The sequence below is a fragment of the Podarcis bocagei genome, assembly GCF_964188305.1.
Source record: "Podarcis bocagei genome assembly, chromosome: 2".
NCBI lineage: Eukaryota > Metazoa > Chordata > Lepidosauria > Squamata > Lacertidae > Podarcis > Podarcis bocagei.
In genome coordinates this window covers 18,922,287-18,940,854 of record NC_138126.1, presented here as the reverse complement: position 1 = coordinate 18,940,854, position 18,568 = coordinate 18,922,287, and the positions used below count along the sequence as shown (strand labels likewise).

The following is an 18,568-nucleotide window of genomic DNA, read 5'->3' as shown; positions in this document are numbered from 1 at the left end:
TTTTAGAAACTGGATACTGCCCTCAGTGGCCTTGTGCTGTGACCTTCCCAACAATTCCTTGTTAGCTTATTTTGTGGAGTTCTTAAAGGCTGAAAAAAAAAAGTTGGGCAACATATCAACACACGCCCTGCTGATACTCTGCATGTAATAAGGAACATAAAAACCAACTTGGAGATTTGCCGATTTATCAACTTTTGCTTCCTGCTGGCAGTCTGATGACTTAAAAGGATGGATCTCCTCCTCAATGGCCTTATTGACCATCTCAGAAGGCTTGTGGTCAACAGCAGGGAGGCCTGCTACTTTGAACAAGGAACACAGCCAAGGCTACACTACTGTATCCTCCAAGGCTCGTCAGAGGGGAAAGATAGACAGGGCCCTGGGTGTCTGTATTGGAGAGAAATGAGCAGGCTTCCTCAACCTTGGCCCTTCAGATGTTTTTTTGCCTACAACTCCCATGATCCCTAGCTAGCAGGACCAGTGGTCAGGGATGATGGGAATTGTAGTCTCAAAACATCTGGAGGGCCGAGGTTGAGGAAGCCTGAACTAAAGCATTCCGGGGGTGTTTGTAAAACCATAGGGCAGATGTAGGGAACCTTTGGCCCTCCAAATGTTGCCAACTGCTATCTCCCATCAGCCCTGACAAATGATGTCACAGGAACGGTGGGGGGCACCAGCTGGGGAACCCCCAAGGGAAAAAGGCTCAGAGCCAAGGGAAAGGTGGTGGGACAATGGTGAGTGGTCAGAGGGAGAAGACTGGGAGGAGGAGATGTCTATGCTAGGTTGGCAGGAGCAGGGACCGAGCAACAGGAGCTCACCCCGTTGCGGGGATTTGAACCGCCAACCTTCTGATCGGCAAGCCCAAGGCTCTGTGGTTTAACCCACAGCGCCACCCCTGCCACTGTAAATAGTTTGCACCAAAATAAAGCCTGTCAAAGACAGGTTGGAGTCCTCCCTGGTTGCTCTCAAGCAACCGCAACAGACATCTGACAGGGACCTTCAGTCTCGGCAAATGCTTCGTGGGGGCAAAATCTGCTGGAGATGAGTTGTTGTGCTCATGAGGCCCAACACTCCTGTTTTTGCTAATGAAGGGTTAACTCCCAGTTGCTCAGTGTGATTTATTGCTGGCTCCTTCCTCTCACATGCAGGGCCAAAGGTCCCCCCCAGTCCCGCCGCCCATACTCTAGGCTTGGTTTTTTGCCCAAAACGTTGGCCAGCTCTCCTTTTCCGGGTTCTCCCAATGTGCTCACGCACCCTCCGCACTCTAAGCGCTGGCATGGGTCCTGTCATGGCTAACCAGCTGCGACCGCTGACGGAAGCATTTCCCGCAGTGCGCGCAGGCGTAGGGCTTTTCTCCCGTGTGCGTCCTCCTGTGCTTGGCGAGCAGCGAGCTGCGCGCGAAGCTTTTCCCGCAGTCCGAGCAGTGGTACGGCCTCTCCCCGGTGTGGCTGCGGGCGTGTGCCGTCAGCGCCGAGACCTGCTTGAAGCCCTTCCCGCAGTCGGAGCACTTGAAGGGCCTCTCGCCCGTGTGGGTCCTGGCGTGCGCGATCAGGATGGACCTCTGGCTGAAGCTTTTCCCACAGTCAGCACACCGGTACGGCTTCTCTCCCGTGTGCGTCCGCTCATGCACCGTGAGCGTCGACCTCTGGCCGAAGCTCTTCCCGCAGTCGGAACACTTGTGGGGCCTCTCGCCCGTGTGGGTCCTCCTGTGTGCGATGAGGTGCGACCTGTGGCGGAAGGCGTCCCCGCAGTCGGGGCATCCGTACGGCCTGCCTCCCGTGTGGACCGTTCTGTGGGCGATGAGGTTTGAGCGGTGGCTGAAGCCTTTCCCACAAGCCGGGCACTCAAAGGGCTTCTCCCCCGTGTGGGTCCTTTCATGGATGGTGAGAGTCGACCTCTGGCTGAAGCTTTTCCCGCAGAAAGAGCACGCGCACCGCTTCCCTTCTGGCTGGGAGATTTCATGCTCTGGGTGTCTGCCACGAAGGCGACGGCCCTCTGCCTTGTCCGAGCAGCTTTCTTGCTGTTGCGCAAATGTTGCTTCCTGGTCAAGGCCGCAGGAAACATTTCTTTGGCCTCTTCCTGGCAACTTGCGATGTGGTTCTTTATCCTCAGGGTGCTCTGTCTGGGTTTGTTCCTCTGCGTGACGCTTCCGATCTTCTCCTAGAATTGGGAGAGAGTTTGTAACGTGAAGGTTATTGTTTGTCAGGGACTGGGCAGAGGAGGAGTGGTGGAGACCGTCCTCCCCAGCCTGACTCTTCCAGAGAAGAAGAAGACTGTTCAGAATTACAACAGGGGTTTGAGGGAGGTCACAGCTCAGAGGAAGATGAGGGGGAAATCTGGGAAATAATGGGAGAGTAGGAGGAGAAGGAGCATGAAGCAGCACCAGGGGAGAGACAGCTGACAGACTCTGTGTCTTTAGAAAGCATTCCAGACCACTCCCCTTCTCTCAGAACCTGGCAGTTTGTGCCCAAGGACCAAATGTAATGCCTGGTTTAGAGGTCCTCGCTTTTTGCTTGCACCTCACCACTTCCACAACTTCCTGTGTGTGTCTTTCGATGCCCTGTTTTTCTGCTCACCACCTGGAATCAGACGTACAAATACGTCGCGCAAACACTTTCGGATTGGCGGTTTCCATATTTTTTTTAAACGCCTTGATTGAAAACGTTGTGAAGAAGCTCGTGCCACTTTCACTCAAGCCGCACGGATTTAGAAGAGCAGCCAGGAATCGGAGACACCGAGAACTAAACGACAACCTAAACTGTACAGTGGTACCTCGCAAGACGAATGCCTCGCAAGATGAAAAACGTGCAAGACGAAAGAGTTTTCCGTTTTTTGAGTCGTTCTGCAAGACGAATTTCCCTATGGGCTTGCTTCGCAAGACGAAACGTCTTGCGAGTTCTTGCGAGTTTGTTTCCTATTTCTTAAAGCCGCTAAGCCGTTAATAGCCACTAAGCCGCTAAGCCGTTAATAGCCGCTAAGCCGCTAATAGCCGCTAAGCCGCTAATAGCCGTGCTTCGCAAGAAAAAAAAACCGCAAGACGAAGAGACTCGCGGAACGGATTAATTTCGTCTTGCGAGGCACCACTGTAGCTCGTTTCGAGAACTCGAGATAATCCGCTGACCCAGTCACAATAATTCCTCACCTGGGGAGCTGGCATCACCATCAACCTTCTGGCTGAGTTCTCTGCAGGGTGGTTTCTGCCAGGCATCCGATGGACCGTCACTCTCTGCCTCTGCGCAAAGTACCACTGCCACCTTGAATGGCCCTGGTCCCTGAGAAAGCCAAGGAGACCCAACAGAAGGCATGGGGTAAAGTCTAAACCTGAGCAGGGATTTTGCTTCCACCCCCATCGTTCTGCCCGGTCACTGAGGTCCAGCGCTGAGGGTCTTCTGGCGGTTCCCTCACTGCAAGAAGCCAAGTTACAGGGAACCAGGCAGAGGGCCTTCTCGGTAGTGGCACCCACCCTGTGGAACACCCTCCCACCAGATGTCAAAGAGAAAAACAATTACCAGACTTTTAGAAGACATCTGAAGGCAGGCCTCTTTAAGGAAGCTTTTAATGTTTAATAGGTTATTGTATTTTAATGTTCTATTGGAAGCCGCCCAGAGTGGCTGGGGAGGCCCAGCCAGATGGGCCGGGTATAAATAATAAATTATTATTATTATTATTATTATTATTATTATTATTATTATTATTATTATTATTTGTTTCTCAATAACCAGCATCTGGCTCTCTCACCTGAATGTCCTGCTGCCGCCTCAGGAAATCCTCTGCCAGGGACACGGCCTGGGAACAGGTTTGTGGTGCACCATCCCTCACCCATTTCTGGAGTTCTTGGGGCAGGATAGACAGAAACTGCTCCAGGATCACCAGCTCCAGGATCTGCTCCTTCGTGTGCCTTTCTGGCTTCAGCCACTGGCGGCAAAGCTGCCAGAGCTGCCCGCAAGCCTCTTGGGGGCCATCGGCCTCCAGATAGTCGAACCGCCTGAAGCGTCGTTGCTTCGCCTCTGCGTCCAAGATGGTGGAGTCCCCCTCCTCCAAGTCTTCCTCTTTCACCCTCATGCCATTTGCCTCGGCTTTGTCTGACTGTTTGGCGTCTTTGCCAAGGCCTGGCAGGAACTGGGATAACCGCCCCGCAGCTCCAGGCTCCTCAATGGTGTGGGCTGCTCCTTCAGAGGAGGACAGAAAAGTCTTCGTATCGGCTGGTGCGGCCCCCGGCAATTGTGGGCGCCTCCATTCTGAACAGGGCAACTCAACCCTTTCGATAAATTCCTGTAGCTGAGCCTCCCAGCGTTCCTGCAGCTGCTTAGGAGGTTCCTGCTTCATCTCATCCAAAATGGTTATTTCCTTGAAATCCCCACAACTCCCCACATGGACGGCACAAGGGCTGTTTTCCGCACCGTTCCTTGGCCCAGGGTCTGCAAGCTCCGGTTCCTCCATTTTCAACCCTTGCTCAATCGTTGCTTGGAGCGGCAGAGGCAGCCCTGACACATCTCCCTTTTCAGCAGCCATTTTGTCCTTCCAAAGGGTGGAGGTGGGGAACTTAACTGGCACTCCTAGTTAAGATGCACAGGCTTGATGAGGCAATGGGTGGATTTCTCACCCTTATTGATCGTCCCAGGTGGAATGCAATATTCCTAGGCTGAGGAGAGGGGCTGTTCCCTGAGGGAATGATGAGACAATTGCTAAAATTAGATTACATATATTTATGAAACTTATTGCCCATGCTTCACCACAGGTCCCCATGAGTGGGCTAGAGCAACAGACTAAAAAGGCAAAGGTACCCCTGCCCGTACGGGCCAGTCGTGTCCGACTCTAGGGTTGTGCGCCCATCTCACTTAAGAGGCCGGGGGCCAGCGCTGTCCGGAGACACTTCCGGGTCACGTGGCCAGCGTGATGAAGCTGCTCTGGTGAGCCAGCACCAGCACAGCACACGGAAACGCCGTTTACCTTCCCGCTAGAAAGCGGCACCTATTTATCTACTTGCACTTAAGGGTGCTTTCGAACTGCTAGGTGGACAGGAGCTGGGACCGAAGACGGGAGCTCACCCCGCCACGGGGATTTGAACCGCGGACCATGCAATCGGCAAGCCCTAGGCGCTGAGGTTTTACCCACAGCGCCACCCGCGCCCCTTAGAGCAACAGACTATGTATATACAATTATGAAAACAGATAAAATTAATGCAGTAATAAAACAGTTCAAAGTGGAACAGTATAAATTCAGCAAAAGAGGTGTGCCCAGCAAAACAACAACCAGAAAAAGTGCCTTGTTTTTTTGGCCAGGGTCCACACATGTTGAGGAGCCTTGGTAGGCCGCTGGAATTTGCAGTCAACCCAACTCTGCCCTTTCAGGGAAGACACACAAGTTTCATCGCTTACTGTATGTCACACCAAGCATTGGAGTTGCAGGGATGATTCCCAGTCTCAGGGTCAAGGCTTTGGACATTGTTTCCCAAACTTGGGTCTCCAGCTGCTGTTGGACTACAACATCTCTAGCTATCAGGACCAGTGGTTGGGGTCAGAGATAATGGGAGTGGTAGTCCAAAAACTTGAAAGCCCTAGTTTGAGAAATTCAGGAATGGAGATGGACACACCAGAAGTGATAAGGCCATTCATTGCGTTGAGCAAGACTACAGGTCTTACCCTAAGGAGTGTGTGAATCTTTTGCAGGCTGCCCCTGCCTCCTGTCCCAAAGCCTACCAGGATGTTTGACCAACGACATGGGCTCCCAACACCACCTGAAAGGCCAAAGGCTTCCCTGCTTTCTGCTCATCTTGCGCTACCCCAGACCCGGTTTTCTGCCCGTCTCGATTTAACCAGCCAGATCCGCCCCCCAAAAGCCCCCAAGCTGTAAAGATCCATCATCCAGCGCGCGTGGGAAATTCAAAGCCCATTTTCCCACGGTGGCGGAAAATTTCCCCACGGCCGGCGGGCGGGCCAGCAAGTGACTTTTCAGATGCCACCTCCTCCTGCTGCGCCACCGGGGCTCCTTGGGGACGAGGGCTTTTGTCCGCCCGACCCTCAGGAAGGACCACCCGGCAAGGCGGGGAGGATGGCGGGTTCGTGGTCTCCCTCCAGGTGTTTGCTAGACGCCAACTTGCATCCTTGGCCGGGGCTGGCGGGAACCAGCCGCATCCTTGGGAGAGGTGGGGTGGGCGCTGCAGGGTCGCCATTCCCGGGGCATTGCAAAAAGGGGCACCAAGCTGCAAGGGGAGGCAGCTGGAAACAAGGGGAAAGGCGGAGGCGACGTACTTCTCAGCCGACGGCTGCCTTGCAGCCCGCGTTCCCGGGGCATCCGAGCGGCACTAGCGGCCCTCCCGCCAGGAGGGGGCGCTCCACCGCTCGACTTGGAAAAACTGCAGCCTCTAACCTAAGGCAGCCTAACTGCCTACCCGCGTGTACTGCTCTGCTTTTTCTAGTTCTACGTTCACGGCTCCCTTTCTCAGCCGTGGCATCACCAGCTGTCCTTAATAGGTACTTCCGGTCCTGTTTCCCCCTACGTATCCTCGTTAACAGGTAAAAGCTGCCCTACCGGAAGTGCGCGCTATGCGTCTCTCTACACTGCGCCTTCCAACGTGTTGCTCTATAAGAATTGGGAGGCGGAAGTCTGGCTTTAGGGTCCTTTTCCACCGAGGGTTGGCTACGGAACTGCCTGTGTAAAAACATGTATGATGCAAGTCGGTTGCAATACAGGATGTCTATTTATTTATTTGCTTCAGAACATTTATGCACCGCTTAAGCAAACAAAGAAAGAAACAAAGCAGCAACCCTCGGCGCGGTTTACAAAAAAGATAAAGCAATAAACTAGCAACCCTGCATCAAAAACATACAAAAGTTTAAATGCTAAAAACAAGTCAGAATGCCCTATAGGGGGAAATAGTCCAACATTTATCCGTGTGTCGTCCACACAGCTGCATCTGGCGAGCAATGCTTTAAAGCAGCAGTAACAGCTTTGATTAGGAATACATATGTATTAGGAAATTATTATATTTGGATGTATTAAAGTGTTTTTTGCTGATTGGTTTTTGTTGTTGTTGGAACTAATAAAGCAAAATTAAAGAAACAAAAGGAGTATCTTCCCTTCCACGACTCCCCCCTCCTTGTTCCTCTCCTCCCCCACCACCAAATCATTTAGCTTGATGAAGAGTTCTGGAGAACTAAAAAAAAACTTGCACACTATTCCGTGACTTTTATGCTGGCCTAATAAAGGTCTATAGGGGACGCGGGTGGCGCTGTGGGTAAAACCTCAGCGCCTAGGACTTGCCGATCGCATGGTCGGCGGTTCGAATCCCCGCGGTGGGGTGCGCTCCTGTTGCTCGGTCCCAGCGCCTGCCAACCTAGCAGTTCGAAAGCACGTCAAAGCGCAAGTAGATAAATAGGGACCGCTTACTAGCGGGAAGGTAAACGGTGTTTCTGTGTGCGGCTCTGGCTCGCCAGAGCAGCTTCGTCATGCTGGCCACGTGATCCGGACATGTCTGTGGACAGCACTGGCTCCTGGCCTATAGAGTGAGATGAGCGGACAACCCTAGAGTCTGTCAAGACTGGCCCGTACGGGCAGGGGTACCTTTACCTTTAATAAAGGTAGTTTATTAAAGGGACACAGGTGGCGCTGTGGGTTAAACCACAGAGTCTAGGACTTGCGAATCAGAAGGTCGGCGGTTCGAATCCCCGCAACGGGGTGAGCTCCCGTTGCTCGGTCCCAGCTCCTGCCAACCTAGCAGTTCGAAAGCACGTCAAAGTGCAAGTAGATAAATAGGTACCGCTCCGGCGGGAAGGTAAAAGGCATTTCCGTGCACTGCTCTGGTTTGCCAGAAGTGGCTTAGTCATGCTGGCCACATGACCCGGAAGCTGTACGCCGGCTCCCTCGGCCAATAAAGCGAGATGAGCACCCGAACCCCAGAGCCGGTCACGACTGGACCTAATGGTCAGGGGTCCCTTTACCTTTAATAAAGGTAGTGGCACTACTACTGCTCTTTCCACATTCATTGATTTATTTACTTATTTACTCAGTACTGTATACCACCCTCCATCTGAACATCTTGGGGGTGGGGTGGGGGGTTTAACAACATAAAAATACAGAATACGACCACAAAGGACATAATATAAAGAACAAATCGAGCCCATAACCCTCCCCCACCCTCACACCCCACAAAGACATTTAAAAGGACACAGAATGTTAATCCTTCGTATGAGGAACTCCATCCTTTCCTGTGGCAGCACCTGCGGAACTCCCTGCACCTTGAGACCAAGCAGCCGCGCCTTCGCCACACCCCTTTCTACACCAGCTGAAAATATTCCTGTTTTAGGAGCCTACCCAGATGCTTAATGGTTGAGGTAGCTTTAATGTGTTTTAGTATTTCTTTTCACATACGTTATAAAGTGCGGGAATTTTTATGAAACGAACAAAGGAGTCAATAGCGTTCTTACAGGGATTTCAGAATATTTATTGCAGGGCAATATGCAGGGGTCGAGGTGCTGAACTAGGCAAGGGAGACCGGAGTCCAGGCCCTCAGATCCTAACAACTGGAAGGGGGCAGAGGTGCATAACGCTTCTCCTTGTTTTCTTAAAAGGAAGAAAGGAAGGAAGCCACCAGTTGGGATTTAATAATAATAATAATAATAATAATAATAATAATAATAATAATAATAATAATAATAATAATAATAATAATAATAATTTATTTGTACCCAGCCACTCTCGGCGGCTTCCAACAAAGATTAAAAAAACATTGAAATGTCACACATTAAAAACTTCCCTAAACAGGGCTGCCTTCAGATGTCTTCTAAGCACGGGTATATTCCTGCCTTGCAGGGGGTCGGACTAGATGACCCTCGGGTCCCTTCCAACTCTCTACAAGTGCCATGCGCTGCAAATTGGTGGCGGTGACGCAGGCGTTGCAGCAGACGGCTACAGGCGGGGTCCTTCCGCAATGGGAAAGTAGCACGTGGGGGGGGGGAGAAGCTGCAACCGGCTGGACTTGCAGGTAAGAGGAGGACCCCGCCCCCTCCCTTCCCCTGAACCCAGGAGTCCTGCCATGGGGGGTTCCCCCACCCCCACCCCGAGAAAAAGACCCCCCAAGCATTTTATTCATTGTCGGAGAGAGACTTATTGCAGATTCTCAGTCCAACCCCTTCCCACCCCCCCTCTAGCGCCCCATTTGTCTCCAGCAAAACCTGGGAGTTTCGACTCCTGTTCCCAAGTTTACTGCAGTTTCTGGTTTCCTCCCAAAGAACCCACAAAATTGCTCATGGATTTCCTCCCGCGATCCAAAGCTGCCGGCTGCTGGCCGACAGTCACTTCCCTGCCCTCTCCCAGAGTCAGTGTAAGGCAGTAATAATAATAAATAAAAATAAATTTCATTTATACCCCGCCCTCCCCAGCCAAGACCGGGCTCAGGGCAGCTAACATAACACCAAATAGAAAAACAATTGATTGAAATACAGCTTAAAAAACAAGATTAAAATACAACATTAAAACATTAAAATGCAACCTCATTTCAGTACTAGAGCTACATGGACCCGATGGCCTGCCTCAATATAAGGCAGCTTCCTAGGTCACTATCCCATCCCAGAGTACAGTTTACTACCTGCTCCTCACTTTACTTTTAATTTCGTCAATCAGTCGGTCTCTCTTTCTCTCCCACCCTCATCTTATTAAATAAAAACCTGAGCCCAAGTCCAGATTTAAACAGTTAGTTCTTTTTCTCATCTGCCCCCCACCCCAGTTCACATGCAGATAACTTGTTGTATTTCCGATGTAAACTCCGAGGTCTGTTGTTTGATTATTCGTACAGTGGTACCTCGGGTTACATATGCTTCAGGTTACAGACTCCACTAACCCAGAAATATTACCTCGGGTTAAAAACTTTGCTTCAGGATGAGAACAGAAATTGTGCTCCGGTGGTGCGGTGGCAGCAGGAGGCCCCACTACCTAAAGTGGTCTTCAGGTTAAGAACAATTTCAGGTTAAGAATGGACCTCCGGAACTTAACCTGAGGTACCACTGTATTGAGCTGGCGGGATGCAGATTTAACATCCTTTGCCTCATGCCAGCAGAATAAGGTCCCTTTGTACTTACGCAAGTTAATTTATTCGGATTTTTGACATGTCATGGTTACAAGTCCTCGGAGCCTGTGACATCGAAATAGTTTAAAATAAAACTATATACGTGCCTATGCTTCAAATTGCACATGGCTTTTTCACCCAACTGCTGTTTGAACCTGTTCCCCCACCCCAGTGCCTGAGGGAGAGCTGAGAGAGGCAGATCTGGGAGCCAGGACTCCTGAGTTCTCAGGGTGGGACTGGGGAATAGCAATAGTAATAATGACAGTTTACAACAGGGATGAAATTGCTGAAAGGCAGGCTTCCGATGACATAGAAAGGGTTTGAAGGTGAATTGGGGACCAGGGCTCTTGCCGATTTAAACTCCTCTCCTCCATATGGTGGTGGATTTTTTTTTTTAAAAAAGACCCATAAAGTTGTAAGGCCTTTTATACTTAACTCTGTGGACAAACATATTGGAGGTTGGAAATCCTGAGGAGAGAGCTGTCTCTTCTAGCCATCTGTGGCATTTGTATATTTGCCCTAAGTAAGTAGACCGATGAATCCTTCTTTGCATATTGCATCACCTCAGGTGGACAGAAATCAGGTTTGTAGTACAGTGGTACCTCAGGTTAAGAATTTAATTCATTCCGGAGGTCCGTTCTTAATCTGAAACTGTTCTTAACCTGAGGTACCACTTTAGCTAATGGAGCCTCCCGCTGCCGCCGCGCGATTTCTCTTCTCATCCTGGGGCAAAGTTCTTAACCCCTATTTCTGGGTTAGCGGAGTCTGTAACCTGAAGCTTCTGTAACCTGAAGTGTCTGTAACCCGAGGTACCACTGTACTGGCCTCGTTTTCTGCTAGAACCTTGAGATCTTCCAACTGAAGCCTCAAGCAAAATAATTTTGATTTCAGGGATTTGGTTTGATGTGACAGCATTGAGCTGAACTCAGAGTTCTTTCTCTCTCTCCCCCCCCCCACTCCCAGTTATCTCCTCCCTCAGCTTCCTCCGCCCCCATCTCAACAGTACAGTGGTACCTCGGATTACAGATGCTTTAGGTTACAGATGCTTCAGGTTACAGACTCCGCTAACTCAAAAATGGTACCTCGGGTTAAGAACTTTGCTTCAGGATGAGAACAGAAATAGCACGGCGGCAGTGGGAGGCCCCATTAGCTAAAGTGGTACCTCAGGTTAAGAACAGTTTCAGGTCAAGAGCGGACCTCCAGAACGAATTACAGGTGAAACTCAGAAAATTAGAAAATCATGGAAAAGTTCATTTATTTCAGTAATTCAACTTAAAAGGTGAAACTAATATAGGAGATAGAGTCATGACATGCAAAGCGAGATATGTCAAGCCTTTATTTGTTATAATTGTGATGATCATGGAGTACAGCTGATGAAAACCCCAAATTAACAATCTCAGAAAATTAGAATATTAAATGAAATCAGCAAAACAAGGATTGCAAATGGAGCAATATTGGACCTCTGAGAAGTAGAAGCATGCATATGTACTCAATACTTGGTTTGGGCCCCTTTTGCATCAATTACTGCCTCAATGTGGCGCGGCATGGATGCTATCAGCCTGTGGCACTGCTGAGGTGTTATGGAAGACCAGGAAGCTTCAATAGCAGCCTTCAGCTCTTCTGCATTGTTTGGTCTCATGTCTCTCATCTTTCTCTTGGCAATGCCCCATAGATTCTCTATGGGGTTCAGGTCAGGCGAGTTTGCTGACCAATCAAGCACAGTAATCCCATGGGCATTGAACAAGGTTTTGGTACTTTTGGCAGTGTGGGCAGGTGCCTAAGTCCTTCTGGAAAATGAAGTCAGCATCCCCATAAAGCTCATCTGCGGAAGGAAGCATGAAGTACTCCAAAATCTCCTGGTAGACAGCTGTGTTGACCCTGGACTTAATGAAGCACAGTGGACCAACACCAGCTGATGACATGGCTCCCCAAATCAACACAGACTGTGGAAACTTCACACTGGACTTCAAGCATCTGGCATTGTGTGCCTCCCCATTCTTCCTCCAGACTCTGGGTTCTTGGTTTCCAAATGAGATGCAAAAGCTGCTCTCATCAGAAAATAGATTTGGGGAGCCATGTCTCATATATTAGTTTCACCTTTCAAGTTGAATTACTGAAATAAATGAACTTTTCCACGATATTCTAATTTTCCGAGTTGCACCTGTAAGTTCTTAACCCGAGGTACCACTGTATCTTGTCCTTAAATTGCTGTTAAACAGTTAGGAGTTGGAAACCTTCACCAGTCTACCTCAGATCACCCAGAGATCTGGCAGGAGACCCCAAACTACCCGCTTCCCATCTCTGACCTACCTTCCTGTAGCGTAAGTTCCTTCGATCTAGTCTTGCCCTCTGCAGGAGCAGAGAACGTCTTCTCCCTCTTCTTCAGGACAGCCCTGTTGTCTTTCCAAGAGGGCTCTTAACGTCCTCCCTCTTAACACTTTCATTGCCCTTTCTTTCCAGGTCGTCATGCCAACTCTGTACCTTTCCCCTCATCCGGATAACTTCCAGAATCTGCGGGTGCTGGTTGCGGCCCGCTATGGCCGACACGAGCCCAGGGTGGTCGCTCTGCCTCCTGACAAGGAGCTGGGGAATCCTTCTTTCTCTGTGCCCAAACTCCCAGCTCTGGAGACCCAGGCGGGCGTCCGTGTCTCTGGCGCGGCGGCTGTTTCTTACCTGCTGTGTCCGGATGCCATGAGAGGGCGGAGCCCAGAAGCCAGCGCCCTGGTACGGCAGTGGGTCAGTTTTGCAGACTTGGAGATCGCTCCTGCGGCCTCCGCAGCTGCTTTCTCTGTGCTGGGGGTCTCCAAGCAAAGCAAACAGGTGAGAGGCAGGCTAACTCTGCTGTGACGGGGTAGGGTAGTGTGTCTAACCCATAGCGTAGCGGTTAATGGAGTGAGCTGTGAGCCAGGAAGAAAGTGGGCAGGGCGGGGGAGGAAGTGTTTAAAAAAAAAAAAAGCTCTGAGAAATAACTCTCGTTTATTTGAGACAAATGAACAAAACGAAAAGCATAAACATACATACAAGTGCTGTACACTTTTCAGCACCCGCCCAAAACGTTGTTGTTTAGACCAGCCTAGCCAGGCATGTGTAATGCTGGCTTGTGTTTTAATTTGGTTTCCCGCTTTTCATTGATTTTAAGTATTTTTTTTGAAAGTTTAAAATAGTTGCGTTTAACTGCTTTGACTGATAATTTTATTGCTCTGTTCTTTTCGCAATCTGCTCTAAGGATTTTCTTTTAACAGTTGTGCGCTATATACCGTATTTTTCGCGCTATAGGACGCACCCGACCATAGGACGCACCTTGTTTTAGAGGGGAAGAACAAGAGAAAAAAATTCTCCCCCTCCCTGCTCAGCGCCCCTTCAGCGAAGCGGCAGGAGAAACGGAGCCCCTTCCATTTCTCCTCCCGCTTGGCTTGAAGGGGCACCGCGCAGCTCTCCCTCTCTGCTGAAGCTGGGAGAGCAAGACTCTCCTGGCTTCAGCAAAAGGAACCTGAAGCCTGCGGAGTGCAGCGGGAACTTGCGCTGCGCTCTGAAGACTTCAAGCAGCTATCCCTGAAGCCTGGAGAGTGAGAGGGGTCGGTGCGCACTGACCCCTCTCGCTCTCCAGGCTTCAGTGAAAGCAACGCGAAGCCAAGGGGCGGGGAGGGAGCGCTCCCTCTGTGCTTCGGAGGCTTCGCGTTGCTATCGCTGAAGCCAAGGAGCCTGCATTCGCTCCATAGGACACACACACATTCCCCCTTAATTTTTGGAGGGGGAAAAGTGCGTCCTATAGAGCGGAAAATACGGTACATTTTGCCAAATAAATAAATAAGCAAGCACACTATGCAGCTGAGCCCCACGTTGCTCTGTGCTGTTTTCTTTCCCTACTTTTGCAGGATCCAAAGGTCATGGCGCCAGCGTGTTTAACAAGACTCTAAACACTACGCTTTTTAATTCATTGTTTTTGTTTGATTTTAACCCCCCCCCCCAAATCATGAGCAAGGGCATTTCGTGAGCCAGACCACATACAAGGTGGAAGGGACACAGTGGCAGGAGTAGTGCCAATGTACCTCAACAGAGCGGGAGGGTCACCTTTAATTCAGGGACCCCTTATACAGAAAGGCCCTGCAAGGAGTCCAGGCAGCAGGTATCTTCTGAGCATTTGTACCATGAGAGGCGGTGGTTTGCGGGTGTGATCACACACTCTTCTCTTGCCCAGGTGACAGACCGCGCTGTGACAGAGCTCCAGAGTCTCCTTGCGGTGTTGGACGGCCACTTGAAGCTGCGAACATACCTGGTGGGCGAAGCCATGACGTTGGCTGACGTGGCGGTTGCGTCTTCTCTGTTGCTGCCGTATAAATATGTGAGTCTCCCTGCAGTATCCCTCCCATCCTCTGCTCCAATGGGGCATCGGTAGCATAATTTTGCAGCAGTTTCTAGCGGTTCTGGCGGTTCCCTCACTGCGAGAAGCCAAGTTACTGGGAACCAGGCAGAGGGCCTTCTCAGTAGTGGCGCCCTCCCTGTGGAACGCCCTCCCACCAGATGTCAAAGAGAACAACAACTACCAGACTTTTAGAAGACATCTGAAGGCAGCCCTGTTTAGGGAAGCTTTTAATGTTTGATGTATCACAGTATTTTAATATTCTTTTGGAAGCCGCCCAGAGTGGCTGGGGAAACCCAGCCAGATGGGCAGGGTATAAATAATAAATTATTATTATTATTATTATTATTATTACTCTGCTTTTGATGGGGCAGGGAATCAGTGGCTTTGCAGATTTTCTGCCTTAACGGCCTGACCTTCTCACCTGTATTCATAATGGTATATCTCGCTCTTGTGTTCCTCTCCTCATCTCCAAATGATTGTTTTCCCCCCTCTTCCTGTCCTGACATTTCCTATAGGTTCTCGACCAAGCTCTCCGCGCTTCATACACTAATGTCACCCGGTGGTTCCTGACCTGTGTCAATCAGCCAGAATTCCAGTTTATCTTGGGTCCAATGAAGCTGTGTGAGCAAACGACTGTTGTGGGGACCCTGAAATCAGATCTCAGAGGTAAGGTGCTGCTACCATTGTCCTCGTGAATTTGCTGAGTGCAAAGAAACCTCAAGGAAAGCAGAGCTACAGTCTGTATTGCTTGGGAGAACAGAATGTTGTTGTTGTGACAATTTAAGGTTGAACTGGGTGGGCTTTTGGTCTGACCTAGCAAGGCTTTTCTGTTCTTGTCGCCCTCAATCTGAATAGGTGGGCCACAGAGTCAGGCATCCTTCTGATTTAGTAATAGTCATCATAATCAGCAGTGCTTTTTAAAAAAAGGAAAATAAGGTGTTGATACTTACCATGAAAGGGACGTGGGTGGTGCTGTGGGTTAAACCACAGAGCCTAGGACTTGGGAAGGTAAACGGCATTTCCGTGCGCTGCTCTGGTTCGCCAGAAGCGGCTTAGTCATGCTGGCCACATGACCCGGAAGCTGTACGCCGGCTCCCTCGGCCTATAGAGCGAAATGAGTGCCACAACCCCAGAGTCAGTCACGACTGGACCTAATGGTCAGGGCTCCCTTTACCTTTACTTACCATGAAGTTGTTACAGTAAGTGCCACACTTTTAACATTGGGGGGGGAGGTGCTGGTACCTTGTATCCTTTAGTACCCCCAGAAAAAAGCACTGATGGTAATGATGATGATGACATAATAATATTATATTTCTTATACCCTGCCCATTTGATTGGATTTCTCCAGCCACTCTATGTGGCTTCCAACAGAAATACAAAACACCAAACAGGGTTGCCTTCAGATGTCTTCTAAAAGTCAGATGGTTGTTTATTTCCTTGACATCTGGTGGGAGGGCGTTCCACAGGGCAGGTGCCACCACAGAGAAGGCCCTCTGCCTGCTTCCCTGTAACCTCGCTTCTCGCAGTGAGGGAACCACCAGAAGGACCTCAGAGAAGGACCTCAGTGTCTGGGCTGAACAATGGGGGTGGAGATGCTCCCTCATGTATACAATATAGGTGTTTAATGGTTAGCACCAACACTTTGAATTGTGGTCGAAAATGTGTTGTTCATAGAGGCACAGACCTTTTGGCAGCGGTGAGGAGATGTGGGTCTAGTGTAGGGGTGGTGAACCTGCAGCCCTCCCAACTATTTATCTGGACTACAATTCCCATCATCCTTGACCATTGGCCATGCTGGCTGCAGCTGATGGGAGCTGGGGCCCAGTAGCTTCTGGAGCGCTGCAGATCCCCCACCCCATTCTGGAGGGCAGATGGCAATTAAGCAATATTTATTAACAAGGCTGCTGCGCATTGGTTTATTTCCTTTCCTCTTAAGAACCTAAGGCAGAGTTTTCGGAGCCTAAGGAGCTCACAGAGCCGCCCAAAAGCGCATCCCAGCTAAAGAAAGAAGCCAAAAAGAAAGAAAAACTGGAGAAGTTTCAGCAGAAGAAGGAAAAAAGCCAGCAGCAGCAACAGCAGCAACAACAGGGGGAGGTAAGAAAAGCAAAACAAAATAAAAAAATAAAAAATAAAAATAAAAAATCCTTCCGGTAGCACCTTAGAGACCAACTAAATTAGTTATTGGTATGAGCTTTCATGTGCATGCACAGAGTGAGGGAAGATTTAAATATTCCAGAAAAGAAGAAAATAGGATCCTTGTGTGTGAGAGAGATATTTTTCAGTGCTATCTATTCCAAAAAAAGAGCCCCCTGCATGTGGAATGGTAGTGTGTTGGGAATTGAGGGATTCTGGTCTCGCCAGAGCAGATTTGGGAGATGTTTGGGGAAAGGAAAGGGAAGACAAGTTACATGACACTTACGCATGCAATGTTTTGGATAGATGTCCCCCAACTTTTGTTTAATTATTTTATTATTGACCGGGTTTTCTTACCTACTCCGTCATTGTAAGTTCCCAGGGCAGGTTGAATCAATATAAAACGTCATTTCAAACAATTTTCAGTCAGCAGAATAGAGTGGGTTCTTAAAATACACCTCAAGTTGGTATGTACGTGTATATATGTGTGTGTGTGTATCACTAATAATAATAAATAAAATTGATTTTAAACCTTGCCTTTTTCCAGTAATAAATAAAACCGGGAAAAGGTGAGGTTTAAAAAATTGTACGCCCAACTTGCCTGAATTCAGGAAAATAGCAAAGAGCTTGGGGCAGGGGGGCGATAATAGTGTTTGGGGCCTGTTTCCACCTTCCTGCCCCCATCCTGATTCTTTGCAGAAGAAGCCAAAAGTTGAGAAGAAAGAGAAGAAGGATCTAGGGGTCATAACCTACAACATCCCAACTCCCCCAGGAGAGAAAAAAGGTAATGTAAGTGGGGTGGGGGTGGGAGGGAGCTGGGCAGGGCTGGAGTTCTCTGCCCCACACTGCGTTCAGGTGTCCGACATGCCAACTGTGAAGCCCGTTAACCCAAGCGGGGGTCGTAATGTAGCCGAAGCAGCAGCACGCAAACACCGCAGGGAGGTATTAGGAGGCCTCAAAGTCTCTTTTCTCCTTCCAGATGTGGAGAGCCCAATGCCCGACTCCTACAGTCCCCAGTACGTTGAAGCCGCCTGGTACCAGTGGTGGGAGAGCCAGGGCTTTTTCAAGCCAGAGTATGGGGTGAGTTTGAGCCTGGGGCGACTGCGGGGCGGGATTCTCTCACCCCATCCCCCCGGGAAGGTAACATGGCCAGCCCAATACTTTTTGGCGCCTGAAGCCGACAACAAAATGGCCGACACGCACACCCCTCAGCCAGGGAAGAAGGGGCGAGGGAAGATTACACCACGGATGGGCAGGGGTGGATAAAGATCTACGTTGGGATCCGCCGCCCCAGCGGACCTTGCTGCCTGAGGCGGTTGTTTCGCCTTGCCTCATGGTTGGGCCGGCTCTGTGGCTGATTCCCGGAGGGCCGCCTGCCTCACAACAATTGCTCTCCTTTCCAGCGTCGCAGCGTCTCCGAGCCAAACCCCAAAGGCCTCTTCATGATGTGTATCCCTCCTCCCAATGTCACCGGATCCCTCCATCTTGGCCACGCCCTCACCAATGCCATCCAGGACTCTCTGACCCGATGGTGAGGTTTCCAGCAGTTGCCTTGACTACAGCCTTCTGGCCTTACGCTAGGGCCCTTCCTAGATGTCTCTGTCAACCTGGACCCTCTGTGCCCCACCCCTTAACTGGCATTCTTTGGCCTTGCCCCAGTTTTGCCCTGCCTGATCGCTGAGAGCCAGTGTGGTGTAGTGGTTAAGAGCGGTGGACTCGTAATCTGGTGAACTGGGTTCGCTTCCCCGCTCCTCCACACGCAGCTGCTGGGTGACCTTGGGCTAGTCACACTTCCCTGAAGTCTCTCAGCCCCACTCACCTCACAGAGTGTTTGTTGTGGGGGAGGAAGGGAAAGGAGAATGTGAGCCGCTTTGAGACTCTTTCGGGTATGATAAAGCGGGATATCAAATCCAAACTCATCCTCCTCACCCCAGTTTTGCCCTGCCTGAGAGCTGATTCAGGTAGCCCCAACTCCCAAGGGGCATGGGGCTTTGTATAGGTCGTTAACACAT

At 50.1% G+C, this 18,568-nt stretch overlaps 2 protein-coding genes across 6 annotated transcripts in view; one reads left to right on the top strand and one right to left on the bottom strand.

Annotated features, from left to right (window-relative positions):
* Positions 1-1,100: 1,100 nt before the first annotated feature.
* Positions 1,101-6,546, bottom strand: LOC308580633 (uncharacterized protein). Of its 5 annotated transcripts, none has more exons than XM_081182577.1 (4): positions 6,529-6,546; positions 3,736-4,659; positions 3,140-3,269; positions 1,101-2,157 (listed from the first exon to the last, which is right to left on the bottom strand). In XM_081182577.1, exons 2-4 carry the CDS (start codon positions 4,507-4,509, stop codon positions 1,262-1,264), a joined length of 1,800 nt encoding a protein of 599 aa, XP_081038703.1. In that variant the 5' UTR covers positions 4,510-4,659; positions 6,529-6,546; the 3' UTR covers positions 1,101-1,261. The 5 variants fall into 5 exon arrangements, with proteins under 5 accessions (XP_081038703.1, XP_081038699.1, XP_081038702.1 ...); XM_081182573.1 differs by lacking the exon at positions 6,529-6,546 and adding an exon at positions 6,249-6,450; XM_081182576.1 differs by lacking the exon at positions 6,529-6,546 and adding an exon at positions 5,899-6,242.
* Positions 6,547-8,900: 2,354 nt separating this feature from the next.
* The window catches only part of VARS1 (valyl-tRNA synthetase 1), a 36,782-nt gene continuing 27,114 nt past the window's right edge, over positions 8,901-18,568 (top strand). Inside the window, exons 1-8 of the mRNA XM_081181767.1 lie at positions 8,901-8,980; positions 12,521-12,880; positions 14,259-14,402; positions 14,939-15,089; positions 16,360-16,517; positions 17,256-17,340; positions 17,536-17,636; positions 17,960-18,087. Coding sequence (XP_081037893.1) covers positions 12,527-12,880; positions 14,259-14,402; positions 14,939-15,089; positions 16,360-16,517; positions 17,256-17,340; positions 17,536-17,636; positions 17,960-18,087 — 1,121 coding nt within the window. The 5' untranslated portion in view covers positions 8,901-8,980; positions 12,521-12,526. The remainder of the gene's footprint in view (positions 8,981-12,520; positions 12,881-14,258; positions 14,403-14,938; positions 15,090-16,359; positions 16,518-17,255; positions 17,341-17,535; positions 17,637-17,959; positions 18,088-18,568) is intronic.